Source organism: Nicotiana attenuata, chromosome 10 (genome assembly GCF_001879085.1).
Source record: "Nicotiana attenuata strain UT chromosome 10, NIATTr2, whole genome shotgun sequence".
Classification (NCBI taxonomy): Eukaryota; Viridiplantae; Streptophyta; class Magnoliopsida; order Solanales; family Solanaceae; genus Nicotiana; species Nicotiana attenuata.
The window spans coordinates 29,907,754-29,929,523 of NC_031998.1; the positions used below are offsets into that span (position 1 = coordinate 29,907,754).

Here is a 21,770-nt window from a genome sequence, read left to right on the forward strand (position 1 = left end):
AGAGAGAATTTGGACTAGAGTATTAATATTTAGCCTTTCTGTCTATTAGTTTAAAAAATTAAATGCCCACCCGCGCCCCGCCCCGCCCCGCATTATTTTTTTTAATTTAAAAATTGAATCCGCCCCGCCCTGCCCCACCCCGCATTATTTTTTTTAATTTAAAAATTGAACCTGCCCCGCAATCGCAAATTCTCAAACCCCCATCGCCCCGCCAACGTACAAATCCACCCTGTTCCACCCTGCACTTGCACCACCCCATTGTCATCCCTAAGTAAGACGCAGCACCATCATTTCACATCCCAAGGTCATAAGAGAACCAGGATTCTTGATTTACAACGCACGCAATACTTTATTCTAAAGAAGGAAATGTAATGTTTGTGTGTGAAATTTTGGAACTTTTTTCTATAAATGCTATTTGGGACTGGTAAAAGGATTAGCACATTTGATTTCTGTTCTGAAAATATTAAGTTTGATTATGAAATGCTTTATTAAGCTCATTTTTCTTAGATCAGTGGTTTAATTACTTGCCGGCCCATATATACCCTAAAGCAGTGATGCCTTGCTAGTCTTCAAATCTTTTCTTAACGCTTCATCTTATTTGTTCAATCTCAAGTCCAACCGGTTATCTTAGTTAATTCTTCTATTTATTTATGAGACAATACGTGGTTAAACGCTGATAACCTATCAAATGCATAAAATCTTTCTAGTCATACATCCACCCACGTCCAAAAAGAAAGCAACTCTTTTATACCCCTCAACAATAATTCCAAGAGATGTGGTGAGATAGATAAGATCCCTTCTATCCCTTCACCCTTAACAAGAAGTCTTCGATTTCAATTCCTAGAAATGAAGAATTCATAGTTGGAAGTTGTCTCCCTTCCGATAGGCCTTACACGACCTGAATCTCGATAGTCAAGTCAGTTGATTCTATAGATCACATAATTATACCAACAAAAAAAAAAAGATATAAAGATATTTTAAGTACTATTATATCACACGAAAGAGAGAAAGAGGGAAAGAAAAGGAAAATAATTGTAGCAGAGTACCGAGTTCTTTTTTACTTGACATCTATGTCATTTCCCATTTTCTAATTAATTACATCAGAAACAAGGACAAGAGATATTCATTTGAGCCTATGGCTCTAAAACTTACTCCTTGATTTCCTTCCTCTTACAAAATTAAACTGATAATAACAGAGAGAAACTTGTATAGGAAATTAAGGGACGGAAGCTGGGGGTGGAACAGCAACATTAGGAACTCCAGGGATTGGAAAAGTAAATGGGTTATTATCACCAGTACCACTACCGCCAGTACCAGGAATTCCAAAACCAGGCAATCCTCCTGATGATCCAAAGTCAGGAAATGGAAAATTGAAGGGTATATTTGGAATTCCATCAGAAAATGGTGGAAAATTGAATGGGAAAGGAAATCCACCAATGTTTGTTGAATCTGGAGAAGGAGAAGCTGAATCATCCTTTTTCTCCTTAAATAACTTCTCATTTTCCTTTCCTATCTTAGACTCCCTAAGCATCCTTTTAGCATTACAAATACTGGAAAAGTGAATTAAACAAAGCAAAGTGACAACACTAACAATCAACTTAAATGTAGAAGCCATTTTCTTTTCTTTTCTTTTCTTTGATGTAAAATAGAAAAGAAATAGAGAAGAGTAATGAATATTGGCTTACACTAGTAAGCTGTTTATATAGACGGATTGGAGTTCAAAGGATTAAATTCTCAGTGTTAGTAGTTACGTATCTTTTGTTCTTTTCTACTCGTTAGTATACTTTTCTTGTTTTGGTTTTGAGTTTTGCTATTGACGTACTTGAATAAGATTGTTTTAAATCTATTCACACTTACTTTTTATCCTTTTTTTTTTGCATTTGCACTTAATGATGATGGTTAAAGATAAAAGCCTAATTAATCCACTATGACGTTTTTTCTGCATAAGCAAATACAAGTTGTTGGTTGCTGGAGCATTAATGTTATTACACCAGGTTTTCAGAATGATGGTAGTTAGAAAGAAAGAAAATTTGACCTTGATACTTAATAGTAGTATTTAATATTTTTCCTCTCTTATAGTGTTCCAGTTGTCTATAACTCACCGGTTCGAGTCGTGGAAGCAGTCACTAATGCTTGGATTTGGGTACGTTGTCTACATTACACCTTTTAATGTGCAGCTCTTCTCCGGATCATGATTGAACGTGGAACGCATTGTGTACCAGATTGCTCTTTTATTTATTTATAGTGTTTCATTTGTTTGAAATTATTCAAACACGGAGACTTTAATTTATACTAATAGTTTGTTAATTGTTAGATCGTTGGAAGAGTTTCAAAAAACTAAAAACACTATAAGAGGCAAGCAATTAAATCCATGTAAGCATTAAGGTTAACACTATTTATTTGTTTTAAAAACTTGATGTAGTAAATGCTGGAGAAAAGTTCGAGTTTCGGTGGGGAAGGAGGCTGGTAGTTTGTACTTCCAGCTTGTTTGGATGGTTGTTACGTGTCGTATTATTAATTTGAATATAATATTTATTTTGATTGTTAATTAAATTTTATTGTATTGTATCGTTACATAACAATTAAAAAATGTCACTTCATATAACGATCGATTTGGTGTAGTCGCATCGTTTTCTTATCTTTTTTTCTTATCTTGCCTTTCCTTATTCTATTAGATAATCTTATTTTATTCTTTACCTTACATTTTATATAATAATTCTACCTCGTATCTTTTTCTTTGAAGTATTGTAAGTTATTTTTTATATGGTCGGTGCATAACACCATAAAACGACGACAATCAATACAATTTATCCAAATATATACAGCGAAACGATCCAGTACAATCAACTGAAGCACTACTGTTACAGTTTTAATTTTGTGCAATTCAAGAGAGAATAAACATTTGTCTCATCCACTTGAAATTTTTTATTGACACGGCGGACTAAAAAAGAGAATAAGCATTTTCTTGAAACGTATATCTTCTAAAACTTTTAAATAGAAAAATTATAGTAGCATAAATTACTAGTGATGATTTTTTTTGACAGTTACCATCTTTACTACAGGAGATAAGGTGTCATGGTAATCCAGACCCTCGTGTTGGGCAAAACCCTTGGCCACCAATCTGGCCTTATACCTTTCAACACTACCATGTGCCTCATACTTCACCTTATACACCTATTTACATCCAATAGGTGTTTTTCCTACAGCCAAATCCACCACTTCCCATGTATGATTGTCAGTGACGGCCTCAATCTAAAGCTTCATAGCCTGAATCCAGTTGCTATCCTTGGCAGCTTGCTCAAAGGATGCAGGTTCAATGATAGAGGAAAGGGCTATCAGGTAGGCTTGATATGAAGAAGAAAGGGAAGAATAAGATAAGGAGGCAGAGATTGGGTAGGGGGTGATAGAAGAGTGGACATAATCTGTGAGCCATATGTGAGGTTTAGATGTCCTAGTGGACTTTCTCAAAGGTTGTAATGACCCGGCCGGTCGTTTTGAGAATTAATGCCCCGATCCCCTATTAACTGCTTTCCTCGTGTTTGTTTCTGCTATTGTGAGTTGCCGGGAAGTTTCGTTTGAGTTTCGGAGTGTTTTTGGGACACTTAGTCCCTAAATGAGAGCATAAGCTTTAGAATTTGGACCGTAGTCGAAACAATGTGTAGACGGCCTCGGAATGGATTTACGTCGACTCTGTTAGCTCCCTTGGGTGATTTCGGGCTTAGGGGCATGTTCGGATTGTGTTTTGGAGGTTCGTAGCTTATTTAGGCTTGAAATGCCGAAAAGTTGAATTTTTGAAGTTTCCAGATCGATAGTGAAATTTTGATATCGGGGTCGGAATCTGATTCCGAAAGTTGGAATAGCTTCGTAGTGTTGAATGTGACTTGTGTGCAAAATTTGGGGTTGATCGGGCATGGTTTGGTTGGTTTCGGCATCGGTTGTAGAATTCTTGAGATTTCAAGTTCATTAGGCTTGGATTGGAGGGTGATTCGTGGTTTTAGTGTTGTTTGATTTGATTAGAGGGTTGGATTAAGTTCGTATGATGTTTTAGGATTGGTTGGTATGTTTGGTTAAGGTCCCGAGGGCCTCGGGTGAGTTTCGGATGCTTAACGGAAGTGAATTTGGACTTAGGCAAAAATCTGAAGTTGCTGCTTCTGGTATTTTTGCACCTGCGGTGAGGAGCCCGCAGGTGCGGCCCGTAGAAGCGAGGCAAAAGGTCGTAGGTGCGGTCTGGAGCTCAAGGGCCAGTGACCGCAGATGCGGCTCAACGACTGCAGAAGCGGACCGCATCTGCGGAGAAGGGAGCGTAGGTGCGGTGAGCGTGGAGTTAATGAAATTCCGCAAATGCAGAGCCCAAGGCGCAGGTGCGGCCCCATGAACCGCAGATGCGGTAATCGCTGGGCAGATATAGAAATTTCAAGGGTTTGAAGTTCATAACATCAAATTTGATTTTTAGCTCGGGAGAAGGCGATTTTGAGAGGGTTTTGAAGAGGAAATCAGTGGGTAATGACCTAACCCTATTTCGTTTATATTTCATCAATCTATTGTTGTTTTACACATTTAATCTAAGAATTTGAGTGGAAGAATGGGGATTTGGGGGAAAAGTTCCCCAATTGAAAATCCGAGTTTTGAGTGAGATTTTGGCATCGGATTTTGGTGATTTTTGTTCGAGTGTGCTCGTGAGTGAATGGGTGTTCATAATCCGTAACTTTTACCCGATTCCAAGACGTGGGCCCAGGGAGGATTTTTGGGCGTTTTTCCATTTTCTTACCTTAGCTTCAATTCCTTTAGCTAAATTCGTTGTTTGTAGTTATATTTATATTATGAAATTTATTTGATTAGATTTGGGCCACTCGGAGTTGGATACTCAGGGAAAGAGCGTGATTTCGGATTAATTTTGAGCTGGTTCGAGGTAAGTGGCTTGCCTAACCTTGTGTGGGAGAACTCCCCTTAGGATTTTGGTACTGTTGTTATATGAGTGTTGTGTACGTGAGGTGACGAGTGCGTACACGTGCTAATTGTTGAAAACCCCCATTTTCATTAAGTAAATATATGTGGTTCCTTTTTGTTGAACACTACTTGTATTTAAAGCCTACTGTTTTGCTTAGGAAAGCATGCTTAAGTGACTTAACTGTACTATCTTCTTAAACTATTTACTTGAATTCTGTGCAGCACGTTTAGAATAGAAATCTCAGTTTTTCTTGGTATGAACTTGAATAGAACTGTAAATTCTTTCTTGAGACTGTTGTGTGTTTACTTTGGGACTACAGATTGGTATTCCGGTAGATCCCCCTACATGTTTACTTTGGGACTACGGATCGGTATTCCGGTAGATCCCTCTACACATTTATATTTGGGACTACGGGACGACACCTGGTAGATTCCCCTGTACTGGATATTTACTTTGGGACTACGGATCGGCATTCCGGTAAATCCCCCTACACATTTATATTTGGGACTACGGGACGACACCCGGTACATTCCCCTGTACTAGATATTTACTTTGGGACTACGGATCGATATTGCGGTAGATCCCCTTGCATATTTACATTTGGGACTACGGGACGATATCCTGATACATCGCCCTGTTGCTATCTCTGTGTACCGAGTTATATTCTTTCTGTGTTTTTTTATTCTTTATCGACTGTTAGTACTTTAATCATATTGCTTCATTTCATACTGCTTACCTTGTTATATATATATATATATATATATATATATATATATATATATATATATATATATATATAACCAGTAAGGACCTGACCTTCCTCGTCACTACTCGACCGAGGTTAGGCTTGGTACTTACTGGGTACCGCCGTGTGTACTCATGCCCTTTCCTGCACATGTTTTTCGTGTGCAGATCCAGGTTCTGCTGCTCAACCGTTCTATCAGTGAGACAGTCGATATCAGAGACTTTGAGGTATATTTGCCGCGTCCGCAGATCCAGGAGTCCCTCTCTATTCTTCCCTTTAGCTTTAGACTTCCTGTATTTACTTTTGATTAGACATTCTGGAGTTAGAACACTATGTAGTTTTCCATAGCTTGTGATTTCATGAGATTTCGGATTTTGGGAGTGCCTTGTGTTCAGTTTGAGAGGGTGAAATTATATATGCCGAGCGGCATTCTTAAACTTCTCTATTATATTATTCGTATTTTGCTAGTTTCGTATTTTATTTTCCTTTTTCTGCAAATTGTTAGGCTTACCTAGTCGTAGGGACTAGGTGCCGTCACGACAGTTCACGGAGGGAGAACTTGGGTCGTGACAACTAGCGATAGGGGTGGGCATAAAATCCGAAAAACCGAATTCCGAACCGAACCGAACCGAATTAATTTGGTATTTCGGTATCCGGTATTTCGGTATTTCGGTATACTTCGGTACATATATTGCGGTATTTTGGTATTTCGGTCGGTACACAGTATTGAATTTTTGATATTCCGGTATACCGAAATACCAAAATATTTAAGTCCAAGCCCACCTCTATTTCTATTGGGAGAATGACACAGTTACCCACAAAAATAAAACTATTTACCCTTGTCTACCCATTTGTTTTCCTACCCATCAAACTAATTACATTTCCTACCCATAGTAGTTTTTGTGGGAAAGTTTTTCTTTTTTCTCCAATTCTTTTTTATTTCTATGCTTCTTTTCTTTTTTCTTTTAGTCTTTCTTTTCTCCTTTTTTTTCTCGTTTTCTTCTTATTTTTTTTCTTTTTTCCTTTTTTAATTTCATTTAACTTCTTTTTTTTATATTCTTTTTCTCTTCATAATCTAATTTCATTTACTGTTTTCACTATTTTTATTATTCTTTTTTTATACAATAAGAAAATAACTGATATTGTAAATATTTGTTCACCTTTTTTTTTAATATAACTAGTACAATATACCTTTTGTTTTTTTTCTTTCTCATTTTTTAAATTTAATTATCAAACTGAAATAATATCAGTTGTCACTTGATCTAATTCACTGAATATCACACTGACTACTGCTAAGCACCATAAATTACATAATCAGATTCTAAGAATCAACACGTGATTGCCATGCAAACCTTGATCTCCTTCCTTACAAATATCATTACACACTCTACCATTAGCAGTAATACAACCAGTTATAGAGCAAGAAAATATAATCTACGGCAACCAAATCTCCATATATACTAGTTAAAATAAAAATGATAATAAAATATTGAAAAATGCAATAAAAGTATAAGTAGCAAAAAAGACTTCTAGTACCATGTGATACCAATATGGTATATATGTATACCAACAGAGCATATGATTGTTCTAGAATATTGCTACAACTATCTGCGACTATACTACTGTACCAAAACATTAAAGGACGCAATAAAAGTATGAGAAAATTACATGCTCGTATTGCAAGCTAAATATTCGCAAAACAACTTGCTCATTCCGTATACTAACAGGATATATAGTTGTATGGGGTCGTTCCAACAATTGCCTATAACTATAAAAATTATTACATAATACACATAATTTATGTCCATTGGCACACAAAAATTCAAACACTACAAATCATGTTCATATAAATATTTTCATAATAAAATTCACTTAAAATGCAGCTAAAACAACCAAAATAATGTTCAAACTACCATATGATACCAATATGGCATATAATATANTGGTTTTCCGTCACACGAAAATTATATTTAACCATATGTAAAGTATGTACAACTCCTGAGCTAGATCATCAAACAGACCCATAGAAAACTCTAACAAAATGGACTACTTTAGTAGAGTACTCCTACACAATTGGATAACTCTTGAGTCTATCTAGACATTTAGACCATTTTATACTTTTTTTGTCCTACAATATGCAACTACAAGACTATTTCCCTCACTATCTATCTTGTAATTTTGTGGTTTCTGACTGAATTTGCTATTCCTTTCTAATCGGATATGGTACATAATGGCTACAAAGAGAAATCCTAATATAGTTTTTCTTGGTCTGTTGTTTCTCACATGAGCTGATAACCATGTGATCTGTGTAAGAAAAATGAGTAGATAATATTGACTAAGAACAAGAAGGAAAGAAGAACAATTTATCAAAAATACTGTGTCGTTTTGGCAGGAGTTTCGGGGCGCCTGGTATCTTATTAACTCTTTCTTGGTGCTCCCTCATCTGGTAGCGGAGCTTTATTCTCATTCTCCGTTTTTTCTATTTTCTTAGAACAACTACGAGGGCGTCATTACCTGCATCAACAACGGTGTGAGGGTTACCTGTTGGGGGAGGAGCGTGTTGCTCGTTGATGGTTATTGGGGTGTCAACTCGCATGGTGCTCCTACTCGCCCCTTGAGCGGGTTTGTCAAGTATACTGCGTAGGGTGCTTGTCAGTCACGCTTCTAATAACTTTCTCACTGCGGGCGACGCTTCTTCCGTCGTGGACGTGGAGTCCCCCTTCTCATGTGAAGCGGTTACACTCCCATGAGGAGGGGGTAAATCACTTTGCCTGGGTGAGGCGCTCGGCGTCGCAGCCTCCTCGCCTTCCCTGTACATCTCGTTGATGGTGCCTATGAGATTGGTAGCGACACCCATCATTGTTTTCAGTCTTTCCTCTCATTTTCCTGCCATTGTTAGCTTGTGCAAACAAGAAAAAAGGGGAGCTTTTGTTGGTTTTTTTAGATCTAGAAGAAACTAAACTTTTTAACTTGGACCTCTCCACAGACGGCGCCAAATTGTTTGACCAAAAAGTTTGAACCCTTTTAGTTAAACCAATTTAATAAAGAGATGAGGGGTGAATCCAAGTTAAAAGTAATAAATTCTAGATCCGAAATTAATCAACCTAGGCAGTACGAGTCCATGTTCAAGTTGACAAATGCTGAGTTAATGCTCTATGACTAACAATTAATATGAGGATGGAAACATGCAATAACTGTGATAAATGGCATTAAATGTAATAAGAAGGAATTTGTCGCCCAAAGGTTGGATGAGATGGATGATTCCTTCCTCTGACTACAACACGTGACAACAGACACGTGAAGTGGATAATGTATTCTTGGATCTTGTGAGCTAAGGAGGAATGTTATGTGATGGAACCAAACAATCTTTTTGTATATTTCAGATAGTCAACTCTTTACAAGATGTTTTTCCACAAAGGCTCTGAATCCCCTTTTTTGTTTCCTGTCTCTTCTTATTTATAAGGGATATTCCTAGAGAACTCTAAAAAAGTACAACGTGGGGGAATATTCAACAGAATATTCTTATTCACAGTAACAGGAACATTCTAACAATTGTAGCCGTACACCCGAGGCTCTCGGGACCCCGTCCAATCACACCAACCAATCCTAAAACATAACATGGACTTACTCGAAGCCTCAAACCACACCAAATAATATCAAAACTACGAATCTCACACCAACTCAAACTTAATGAACTAATCCAAATTTTCGAATTCCAAACTTACGTCAAACATGCCTAAACAACTCGGAATGACCTCAAATTTACACACAAGTCATAACTTGTAACTTAAGCTTCTAAACATGGGTCAAACCTATGATCTTCTAAACCTTCAAACTTCCAACATTCGCCAATTAGAGCCAAATCAACCTAGGAACCTTCGACTCTGAATCCGGACATATGCCTAAGTCTAAATCACCATCTGGACCTAACGGGACCTTCAAAACTCTGATCCGAGATCAAATACATAAAAGTTAAACTGGTCAACACTTGTAATTTAAGCTTTTCTAAACTAGGAACTAATGTGTTCCGAATCACTCCGAAATCTTCCCGAAACCAAACCAACCATGCACGCAAGTCGTAATACATCAAATGAAGTTATTTGAGACCTCAAACCACCGAACGAAATGGCAATGCTCGTAAAGATCGGTCGAGTCGTTATAGTCCACTTCAAACAATTGCTTATATCCAGAGAAAAGTGTATTAAAAAGTAAACTAATGAAAAGGAGAACAAGACAGACTCTTGGAGTTTTTAGCAAAGAAAATCATCAGTCAAAACCAGTATGGCCATTTGATCAATGCAATGTTAATTTTAATATCTGGAGGCGCTTAATGTCACTGCTTTTCATTCAAAAAAGTGCAGATTAAACTCCACTCCAATGAATAGAAAAAAGACATACGAATGTTTACCTGTGAAACTTACTCAACTTAAAAGTTTCAGTTTCTGCTAGTTGGATGAACTCTTCAGTTTTCTCTCCTGTGTCTGTTCTTCACAGTTCTTGAAAAGAACAAGCCTCATTAATCGGTTCCTCGCCAAAATTCAGAAGTTTTCTTGTCCTCTTTTTTTTGTTTACCCAATTTAATAACTAAAGCTAGTGCTCCATTTCATTTCCATGCCAACTGGAAGAACGGTCAAAAAGCTAACAAACAAGCACACAGTGGGTGCCTTGTACTAGTTACAGGCTTACAGCATGTGAAGGAATGTGCAACAAAATGTGCATTCCTCTGAATTTTCTTGATTGCTCATCTCTGCCTAAACTGATGGAAACATAATTTCATAAGGAAAGAAGATGTAAATGGAAGTTAGTACGTCTTTCATGCTTATAGTCAAGTAGATGGCTCCTAGCTTTTGTCCAATTTTTCAAACTATAATCTTGATCAACAGTAAGGGGCTAATCTGCCATATTCAAACCACAAGGAGCTAAGTGCCACTTCCCCAAACCTGAGGGGATCTAAGTGAGAATTACCTGATAATGCTAACAGAAAATAGTCGAATAATAGAAAAAGTTATGGCCAGATTGGAGCTCATAATGCTGCAGAAAATTTTTTGTTCTCAATAATAATCAGTAACGTTCTTCACCAACAATAACTCAGAAATCACACGTATATTACTAAAAAAGAAGCAAAGATCTTTCACAGATCTTTTACACATATCCCATGATAAAGAGTAAAATGACTCCTTTTAACCTGTGAAACCATCAGTCGGCACTTGGTGCAGACGGGAGGAATCACCCGTATGTTGCAGTCACAGCAAGCTTTCTTGCATTTGCTCGTGCATGCTGCAAAATACAGATTCATTCATAAAACGTCAAATTTACAAGCAACAATGACAATGTATGCAAAAGCTTTTAACATATATATACATATAACATGGATTTAACTTATCTGCAAGAAATTTTGCACCAGTAGTGTATTTTATCCTTTTTAACAGGCAACATACCTTATTTTTAAGGTTACTAAATCCACTTTTATGGACAGTTACCTCGAATCATCTTTTACACTGTCACTGTATTTTAAATTCTACATAACACAATCGCAAAACCAGCACATCATAAGTTCCTTTGTATAGTTATATTTGTCATGAGAAAAGGCAGATAAAAAACATGTTATTTGAAGGCTAATAGTAACACATCTGCTGGCCACAAAGTTAAAGGAGAATGGGAGAAATGTAGACAGTTAAGAGTAGTAAGGTGAACAATAACATCTAGTGCTCGTCCATGCTGCAGACGGCTGACAACAAGCAGTTGTTGGCCAACCTCCACACGATTTATGGAGGCTAACAGAACAAGAACCGAGGCGATTGTGAGAAACTTTATCATGGTTTCACAAATCTAAAGAAGCAAAACCAGGAACTTGCAGCTTATAGTTTTGTTTAATATGAACAGACTGTTCTATATATAAAAGAATTGCTGGTGCTTGCCAAAACGAAGAAAGCACCCAGAGCAAGTTAGTAAATGCAGCAAACCGAGCAAGTATGACCAGATAAAATTTCCTCAATTATACGTCATCTTTTTTTTTCTTTTCTTTTTATTTATTTATTTATTTTTTATTTTTTTGAGAAGGACATCATCTTTCTTTTCTTGGATGGAATTCATACCAACAATTAAAGTTTTAACGAAATAGCAATTCTCTAATCATATTAACATGGTAATAAGATCAATTAAAACATATACTACTAGCATTTCCACTTTAGACAATTGCTAATATCCAAAAACACAGTGAGAAAAAAGGTAAATTAATGAAAAAGGGAACAAGACAGACTTTTGGAATTTTAGCCAAGAAAATCATTGTTCAGAATGGTTATTTAATCAATGCAATGCTAATTTTCATACCAATTCTGGGTTGAGCTTTCAAGGGTTTATGCAAATACTGCAGAAACCCTTCATACTCCTTTATTAGATATTACTTAAAGATGAAGCGTAAGAGAGAGAGAGAGAGAGAGAGAGAGAGAGAGAGAGAGAGAGAGAGAGAGAGAGAGAGAGCTGATCTTGTAAAACTCACAAGATATCGTGGTACTGTAGTGCAAAAGAAATTACCAATCTATTTTGACGAATTTGATGTGTAGCGCCATATGATGCCTCCTACTAGGTTATTTACGGCATGAGCAGCCATTGGCACAAGAACAGTTGATGATAAAAGTGTAGCATAACCATACGCAATTCCAACAAATGTGGCCCTGAAATTATAACAGTTGCAAAATTCAAGTCTCACCACCCTTCTTCAGCATCATAATTCAAGCAATGGATATAAATTTGGTCTTGAGCCTTACGTGTTTCTTATAAGATTCTAGTAAATGGACAAGAAAAAGACGACAAGTTATATTGTGAAATATCATGTCACGAGCACAAGGACACCTCATGATAGAAAAAGGAAAAAGAAACTATTGACTTGTATCCAGAAACTTGCTTAGATATGATTATCTACGGATAATACCACAGTTGGAGCATAAGTTTAAAAAAAATACCAGACAGCAAAGGAGTACTTTCGACCACTGCCCAAGTGAAGTATCCCAAATATGGAAGCAACTGCCATGACACTCTGCCAATTGATGCCAAAAAGTGGTAGCAGTGCACCACGGAAAAGAAGCTCCTGTGTCATTGAGATACCCATACAAGCTTGTAATCAGTTCTGAAATTTCAAGATGAAGAACTCATTTAGCAGTTTAAAGAAGTAATGTAATTGAGAAGTATAACGAAAGACTTTTTATGCATACCTCACTAATGCCTGGAAGAAGTGATACCACTATGTAATCCAATGGTTCAAGTGAACTTAAGACCTGAAATGGAATTTATTTTTCTTCAGAATAGCAAGAAAGCTAAGTTTAACAGAATATAGAACAAGTTTGCATTTATACTAAGGGCAGCAGAAAGTCAAGATTAGTAGGCAATAAGAAAAAAGCTCGAATTAATTTGTGCGAGAATATGTACCTGGCTATTTGCTGCTTCACTAGACTTGGCAAAATCAGGCCAAATCTTCAGCAGTAAGTACCGACAAGAGGATACCAGTATTACCAATCCAGTAATCAACTCAACATGCCACATCTGGAAAGTCACTGTAGAGAGAGCTTATCATCATTGAAGATTATATAAACTGTAACTGATGAGACCCATCAGTTAAGACGTTGCGGCACTTCAGCATTAAAAAGAGAGAAGTTCCTATGACAGGGCCATGGTGTAAACTTCCTCTCAACTTACAGTATACTCGTGATAAATCAAAAAGAACGGCGTGTTATTCAGGGGGGAAATTATAGATCCCAAGTTTCTAAATGTACTCAAGGAAAAACTAGTACAATTACTTTGCAGTCGTTGATGTAAGATAAAACCTTAAATAAACCATCCTGAGTTAGTCAAAGCTTAAGAAGGCATCCTTAGTAGATACAAACAAGAGAAAATATAAGGTGAAACATCACACAACGAAGATCATTATAAAAGAGAGAAAATTATCATGAAGCTAGTTGGTAGCTGGAGAATATCACAAGGTCAATGAGCTTGGGAAAAACTATTGCGCTGCAAAGGTTTATTTCAACATCTTAGCTACGGACACACAATTCACAGACAAATTAATGCCGTTGATATTATTTTCAGAGCAATTTCTTCTTTACCAAATTCTTGAGAGGTTTATCAATATAACAAGTACTTTCAATAAGGTGTCGGAAATCTCACAAACTACTGCATAGAGAAGAAAGCTTCTCAGACTTACATGGTATTTCGACAGAACAGTCAACAATTGGCAACCCACCTTCTGATGCAACATGAGAAACCTGCAAATCAACCAATTCAGAATAAGGGGGTTACTTTCCTTTCATGGATTTTAAAAATCTAAGTGTCACTAACACCAAATAGTAGAAGAAATTATCAATCTAAGCATAATGCTTAGTAGTCTTCACAATACGAATGAAACTTAGATGATAGAATCAAACACAACTTTGCTAGTATTAACAATTCAATTTCTTAGCACATGAAGTGTAAGCATAGCACTCTGCTTGTGCATACAAAAAGCAGTAACATATTGTTATCAAAATATGAACTCATACAGTAAGTAACATCCTTGAGCTGAGAGAAAAAGTGTACCTCTCGAATTACGACACCTAGAAGACCTATTAAACCAGAAGTGATTATGCATGCCTGAAGCACAGAACCTCTAGATGGGATCATCGGCACAGAAGTCCCAGCCTCTGAAGTGTCAAGAAGGGATATGTTCTTCTTGCTATCTTCAACGTAATCTGGATTAACATCATCACTTAACAGATACTTCTCGGGTACTGCAGTATCAGTTTTCTCTGTTTTCCCTTTTTTTCTTGATTTCTTAACAGACCTCTGACTTGCAAATGCCCTTACATTGGTTTTACACCTCTGTATTATGAGGAGTAAGCATAGTCAGTAGTCCAAGATATACATGAGTTCAAGGGATTATTTCACATATAGTTACTGAACATTAACCACTACAATAGTCAAAAAAATCACAAAACTACTTTTTGTCATATTAAAGTAACTGAAAATTTTCCACTATTCAAAATAAAGTCATAAAACTATTTTTTGTCACATAGAGGTAAATTGAATTACCACTATAACAGTAAAATCACCTTAACGGGTAGACTTGGTCGTTACAGTGGGTAAAGTTATTGACTTTAATACTTTTGTGCCTTTATAGTTATAGTGTATAAAGTTCTCTAACCATACAACAACAACATATCCAGTATTATCCCACATCGTGGGGTCGGGGCAGGGTAGTGTGTACACAGACCTTACCCCTACCTTGTGAGGATAGAGAGGCTATTTCCAATAGACCCTCGGCAAAGTTCACTAACCATACCTAAATAGAAATTGACCTGAATTTAAGTGAACATAAAATACATGTTTTAAGAACTCACACAGCATAATACAGGGGGCACGGGCCTTAGTGAACTGTTCGAATCACCAAACTTCCTACCAGATAGAATTTCAGCTGTATTTATAAGAGTAAACACAATTAAAAACAGATAAAAGATTGTCCTTTTACATAAATTATAAAAGCATAAAGAAATTGCTTAGGCATCTTGGGTTTTCTTCCAAGATTCTTGTTTCTTACTAATGGACATGGAGGCTTAAGGAAGATTTCACCATATTCCAAGAAATGGACAAAGGAAAACTTACATGCAGTGGCAATAGTCCAACAGTAGTTTATAGTAAGTGAACCCATTGATGATTGCTTGAAAGCTGAATTATAGAATTCTAACAAGAATTTTCCCTCACTTGCTCGAAGTTTTTTTTTCTGTTCTAGGTACAATCTCACTGTTACTCTACATTTTATCAGTAAAAGATGAAAGAGGAAGAAAGGCGAATGGTTAAATGTAGACCAACATTTTTATAGAAACTCTTTTTTCCTAATAAGATTTTTATATTTTTTATTATTTTATTTTCTTCAGCCGCTGAAGAAAGGGGCTAAATAAAAATTGGTCCAAATTGTGTGGTCCAAATTCTTCGCCAGCCGAAACTGTCGACTTATAACCTATATTGTGATACCTTTCTATAACAATACCTCTTTGGGTTAAAGTTTTTTCAAACCCAATTTGTTATGTTATATTTTGGGAAATTACCAGCTATGTCCATTTATAAGTAGCTCATTATAAAAATTGACCAATTGATAAAAAATTACTAATATTAGCCAATTTAGCCAATTAGCTATTTGTAGCAAAAAGATATCAAACTTTTGCTTTGTTTTGAATGGGTGTTATTAGAATAGATTGGGCACAACTTAAGGAGCTTGAATCTCAGTTTTGGGATGATTTGGTGAGGTTTTGAGGTGGTTTGAATTGAAAATTCGAAGTAAAAGATGAACATGAAAAAAATGAGATGTGTATCATACTATGTATCATTTGTGTATCATATTTGTATCAATTGTGTATCACATGTATACTTGTGTGTGAGATACATGCGTGATACATGTTTGATACATGTGTCGTAGAAGACTTTTTTGAACTCGATTTAATTACGAATTTTGATACAAAACCAGTTCAAATCACCTCCAATCTTCCTCAAATTTTGTATATTAGCTTATCTATATATTTTCAATGAATTTCAACTATACCCATTGAAAAAGTTCCTTTTTGTTTAGATTTTTGGAATATTGTATAGATTTTTGTATTTCATCACCTTATTTGCTACCCCGTCCATGAAATTTCCTTTCCGTCTTGTATCTAATGTTGCTAATCACGCTTAAAAATATGAAAGGTGATTTTTGCATGTGATTCTTTGAGAGAAAGAACCCTATTATTTGGTTTTTAAATTTTTGTTGGCTAGTTTTGGTAAGTCTATGACTAATGGCTTGAGGTTGGTAAGTTGAGATTTATTTGGGACATTTGTGTAAGTTTCTCTTATATTTTATTTCTCTATAACAACAATTTACCTATAACAGCAATAACCAACTTTATAACAGTACGCTCTTTATAAAAACTTTGTCTTATTTTTTGGTCATATAATAATTAACCATCTTTAAAAATAGAATAATTCATCAGTCTCAAATTATCTGTCATATTTCTCTTTTACACAGCCCTTAAGAAAAATTAATTAGAAGGTATTTTTGATTATTTTACTCTTATTTATGTCTTAAGATATAATCTACACTCATTGAATAAAGATTATATTTATGTGATATCTCCATCTTCAAGAACAATTATTACCAAGGGATAAAATAAGAAAAAATAATTAATTTTATCTTGAACTTCTAAAATGACAACAATTTGAAACAACTATGTTTAGAAACCAGACAAATAATTTGAGACGGATAAAGTATCTATGATTACCAATAAAAAATGTAGAGATCTTGACCAAATATTTAATTGATATTGTAATATACTATAATTATGACAAAATATTACATATGAATACATATTGCAATCTAAAAATATCATTGTCTTCTATTTTTATTTATAAATAATTTTCACAAAGAAAACAATGTGAATAAGGAGTACGAATTCTATTCTTTAGAGTAAGCAAAGAGACAAATATTTGATTCCTTCTAATCTTTTCTAAACAAGCTACAATTAGAAATTTCCTTCATCAATCTGGAAAGTAGGGTGTTCATAGTTCGGTTTAGATCGGTTTTTCCCTTAAAAGAAAGCAAACCAAGTAAGTCGGTTTTTCAAATATTAGAACCAAACCAAACCAATTAAGTCGGTTTTTTCTCGATTCGGTTTATGTCGGGTTTTGTCGGTTATTCGGTTTTTTCGATTATTTGTCGGTTTTTTCTTAAATATAAGACATACACTACCAAACACATATTCAGGCGACCACATTTTCAATGTAACACTATCAAATCAATTGCCCTTTGAGAAATCTATTATTTACCAAGATATATTGATGATAGTTGAATCAAATAGTAATGAATAATTTAATGACTCAATTAAAAATCTATTATTTTTAATACGAAATGGATTCTTATACTTAACAAAAGAAAACTACTAATCAAACTACAATATAAAGGTAAAAAACTGTACTAAAAGTGCAAACGATTAACATTCACCATAAAATTTTTGAAACTTTATATATATATATATATATAATATATATATATATGTGTGTGTGTGTGTGTGTGTGTGTGTGTGTGTGTGTGTCTGTGTGTGTGTGTGTGTGTAATAATAAATTTGAAATAGCTACTCCTATAGTCGGTTTGGTTAGATTTTTTTTTTTGTTTTTTTCTGATTAAAACCAAAACCAAACCAAATTTGATCAGTTTTTAAAATTCAAAACCAAAACCAAACCAAACCAAAAAGTATCGGTTTTTTTGGTCGGTTTGGTTTGGTTTTCGGTCTGGTTCGATTTTTCGGGTTTTTATGGACACCCCTACTGGAAAGAATGAATTAGAGCTTTTCAAGTATATTTAAAATATGTGCCTTAGAGCTTAAAACTTTACACATTCATTTATGCATTTAATATAATTGTATTAACTTTCTTTAATATTTAACTAGTGAAGTATGTGAGATTTAAAATTTAAATAATTTTGTTATTTTTATAACATCAATTTTTTTTTAGATTATATGCCTCTTTTTGGCCCATAACAACCAACTATTATTTAAAGGTCAAATGTCATTATAGGTGTATAACAATCATTCTTTATACTAGCCAAAAAAATTTAGATCCAACAATGTTATTATAGAGAGGTTTGACTGTATCCATTTACTATAAACTTATTCATTAACTTTTACATAGATATGCTTAATATTAAATATATTTAACACGTTCATTCTTAATTACATAGCATAAACGCAATTACTAATTGTAGACAAAAATGTATTATGTTTTAATTCCTCCCAATTTCTGTCCAATCTTTTGTTTCTTACGCCTCTCTCCTTGGAAGTTCGTTCTTTTATGCTCTGACCAATCTTCCTTGTGCTATCTTCTCAAGTAGAAACGAAAGAAAAGACTTGCAATAGATGATATTTATTAATGATTTTACTCTCTATACATCATTTTGAATTTCCACAATTTGTTCTTTTAAAAATTATTTCAGTTGATCCTTCATACGAATCAAAGTTATTTCCTTTTCTCCTGTGACGACGAACTTGGCAATTCCCCCCATTTATTGCAATTAATAATAAAAGATTACAAAGTCATAAACTCTCATAAAAGTTCCATAGACAACCATTAAAAAAAATTAAAACTTTAAATTTGAAATTAAATTTTGCAAAATTTTTATTTGTTTAATTGAATATTGTTGCAATTGATTGAGAATATCTTTTGAAATTCATATCTCAATTTTAAAGAGGTTTGGTAAAGATTTAAGTTGTGTTTGGTTGGATTTTCATATTGAATGACGAAGAGGAAGAAGAACAATAATGTACTGTTGGGCTTATGTCCCAAAATCTCGTGTGGGCTTGACCAATATTTGCTGGTTTCTTGGGGAGTTTTATCATATATATATATTCTTCTATATTTTACTACTTATACTACATAGAAGCCGCTTGGGAAGCAGGTCAGGGTCATCATGCCTGCTTACCAAGGGCAATTTGGTCATTTCAGGTGCCGAGACAGGGGCTTTTAGGTCTTTTCATTGCCTTTTTGAGTTCTGAAATATTTCCACGGGCTTTTGTACAGCTGTACACGTAGCCTAAAATTTGCTGAGTAAGCGCCATGACCTGTAGAGCCTTTTCATTGTGTCATCTGCCTTGCTCTACTCAATCGTCTATTCACCTGCATACCTCTTTATTTTCCCCTTTACTTCTCGATTTCTCTCTGTGAATTCTCCTGTTGGCATATGCAGGCAGTTTATCCATCTTTGTTTTATTTGAATTCGGTGCGAGCTCTTTAATTTAATTAGCTGTTTGTGCAATTTTCGTTGTTTATTGCCTTCTTCTACTGCTAATCTAAGTTTTGGTTGGTAAATGTTCGTTTTCTGCTCTTTTGCATAATTGTTGCAAGAATCTTTACATACATATCAGTAAATATTCTTGGTTTGCATATTTACTATGTGTTTTGATCAAATTTGTTCGTTTTCTGCTGTCTAATTGTTCCTGATTTGCACATTTACTATGTTTTTTTTTATGAAATTTATCTTTTGCTGTCAACTAATCAGTTCAGGGTTAAATAGCGAAGTTCTTTTTTATCATCAACAAGGTCTTAATTTTATCGGTTGAATTGCTCCTACTTTCCTGTTCTGCTGCACCAAGTAAGAGAAGCCTCAAAATTTATGGACATTACTAACAGAGAAAAAAAATATACTTCGACTTCCATTAGGGTGAGAACATCTTTATGTGGCAACACACATCTGTAATAGAAAGATAGAATGTCGCAAATATCTGTGTGCTTATCATCTTCTTATGCAACATTCTTCAACTTAGGATACATGTTTCTGCACTAGATGGCCTCTTTTCCGATATTCAATCATGGAAAAGGGTGTATAAACGATAAACCAAATGTTTACACTATTTTTTTTTACAATGTCAAGAAGGGAAATGTTGGACTGATCACTAGAACTATGATGAAATTCCTAGAAACCCTCTAAGATTAGAAGATGGCTATACATTTGGTTTTTTGCTCACTTGTACTGAAAATTCCAACACTACCTTACAAAGATTTTATATATATATAATATGCCTCTTCCTTCAGCATTGCTTATATTATGTATTCATTGGCTTTGCTTTCAGGTAGTATGGCCGATTGACGACATCTTTGATATGCTTCACTTGGCTAGACTATCAACTTTGGTGTCGTTCTTTTGCATAGCCTCTCAAAAATCCGTAAGTTATTAATCTTAATTAACGAATTATAAGTGTCGGGACTTAAAGTACTTAATAAAAAAATCTTGCGCCGATTGACTAATACATGGGATAAATCTGCTTTGTTCAGCAGCTGCAACAACTGATACGATCAGGCAAGTCCAACTGTCCAACTTAGTATTTTCAGCTATATCCATACGAAAGAATGCTTTGGTATCTTTTTCTGGCCAATTTGCATCTCTTTTTGGAAGTAGACAGTTAATGGAAAGAATGCTTTGGTATCTTTTTCTGGCCAATTTGCATCTCTTTTTGGAAGTAGACAGTTAATGGAAAGAACGATGCTGCCCCCATCAAATCCAAGAAGTGTGACGACCCAAAGGGTCATCACCTGTATTCCTACTCACTCTGTATTTCTGAGGCCGTGAAAACCTCACTTGGGGGTTGCCTCGAATTTGTGTGCGCAGTCCGGGCGCGTAGCCGGAACGTTTAAATATGAATTTGCGAGAAAGATAATAAAATTTTTGATGTTTTGATTGATTAAGGTTGACTTCGGTCAACGTTTTGGGCAAACGGACCCGGACTCGTGATTCGACAGTCCCGGAGGGTCCCTAGGATAATATGAGACTTGGGGATGTGCCCGGAATCAAATTCCGAGGTCCCGAGTCCGAGGAATGAATTTTTACGTGAAATTGTTTTCTGAAAATAATTAAAGAATTGGAAAGTGTTATTTGTTAGAAGACTGTGCTGTTGGACTCATATTTTGGTTCCGACGCCCGGCACAAGTCTTAAATATGAGTTAAGCAATTGCTGTGAAGTTTGGTTAGATTTGGACGTCATTTGACGTGTTTTGAGCTAGCAACAGTAAAATTTGATGTTTCATGGAAATTGGAAGGAAATCATGGGTCTTAAGGCCTAATTCGATATTGTTTTGGCGATTTGATCGCACGGATATGTCCGTAGGATGTTGTTGGAGTTGTGTGTATGTTGGGTTTGGAGCCCCAAGGGCTCAGGTGAGTTTTGAGTGGGTCCCGGGAGGGTTTTAGACTTAAAAGTATCAGAAATTGCAGGTCCAGGTGTTGCAGGCCCCCAGCGCGGCCGCGGTCATTTCTGCGCGGTCCGCGCCGGAAGCCGCGCGGCCGCGGTGCATTTCTGCGCGGTCCGCGTGGCTAGGTTCAGAGGGCCAGTGAACTCTAGGTCAACCAGCGCGGCCGCGCACCAAATCAGTGCGGTCTGTGCTGGATAGGTTCAGAGAGTCGTTTTCCCTCCCTTCCTCGGCGCGGCCGCGGGGCATTTTTGCGCGGTCCGCGCCAGTCCTTCAGCAAAGTATATAAATCTAAGATTTTCAGTCATTTTGCACTTTTTCAAAACCCAAACATAAGAAGCGATT

The 21,770-nt window shown here is 35.7% G+C and overlaps 2 protein-coding genes and 1 long non-coding RNA gene across 5 annotated transcripts in view; 1 reads left to right on the forward strand and 2 right to left on the reverse strand.

The window, feature by feature from the left end:
• LOC109233675 lies at nucleotides 1,217-1,615 on the reverse strand. The gene has a single exon (XM_019399546.1). It carries the CDS (start codon nucleotides 1,613-1,615, stop codon nucleotides 1,217-1,219), a length of 399 nt encoding a protein of 132 aa, XP_019255091.1.
• On the reverse strand, nucleotides 10,713-15,542 carry LOC109233220. 2 transcript variants are annotated; one of them, XM_019399005.1, is made up of 9 exons: nucleotides 15,324-15,540; nucleotides 15,062-15,135; nucleotides 14,262-14,543; nucleotides 13,891-13,951; nucleotides 13,119-13,243; nucleotides 12,905-12,967; nucleotides 12,656-12,780; nucleotides 12,228-12,367; nucleotides 10,713-10,970 (listed from the first exon to the last, which is right to left on the reverse strand). In XM_019399005.1, exons 1-8 carry the CDS (start codon nucleotides 15,367-15,369, stop codon nucleotides 12,232-12,234), a joined length of 912 nt encoding a protein of 303 aa, XP_019254550.1. In that variant the 5' UTR covers nucleotides 15,370-15,540; the 3' UTR covers nucleotides 10,713-10,970; nucleotides 12,228-12,231. The 2 variants fall into 2 exon arrangements, with proteins under 2 accessions (XP_019254550.1, XP_019254551.1); XM_019399006.1 differs by lacking the exons at nucleotides 10,713-10,970; nucleotides 12,228-12,367 and having other exon boundaries at nucleotides 12,729-12,819; nucleotides 15,324-15,542.
• LOC109233890 overlaps nucleotides 19,290-21,770 on the forward strand; it is a 3,038-nt gene continuing 557 nt past the window's right edge. The window contains exons 1-3 of one of the 2 annotated variants that reach the window (XR_002069101.1): nucleotides 19,290-19,461; nucleotides 20,312-20,404; nucleotides 20,514-20,806. This is a non-coding gene — a long non-coding RNA (uncharacterized LOC109233890). Of the gene's footprint in view, nucleotides 19,462-20,311; nucleotides 20,405-20,513; nucleotides 20,807-21,770 lie in introns of those variants that run through there. The other variant, XR_002069102.1, reaches the window with a different exon arrangement.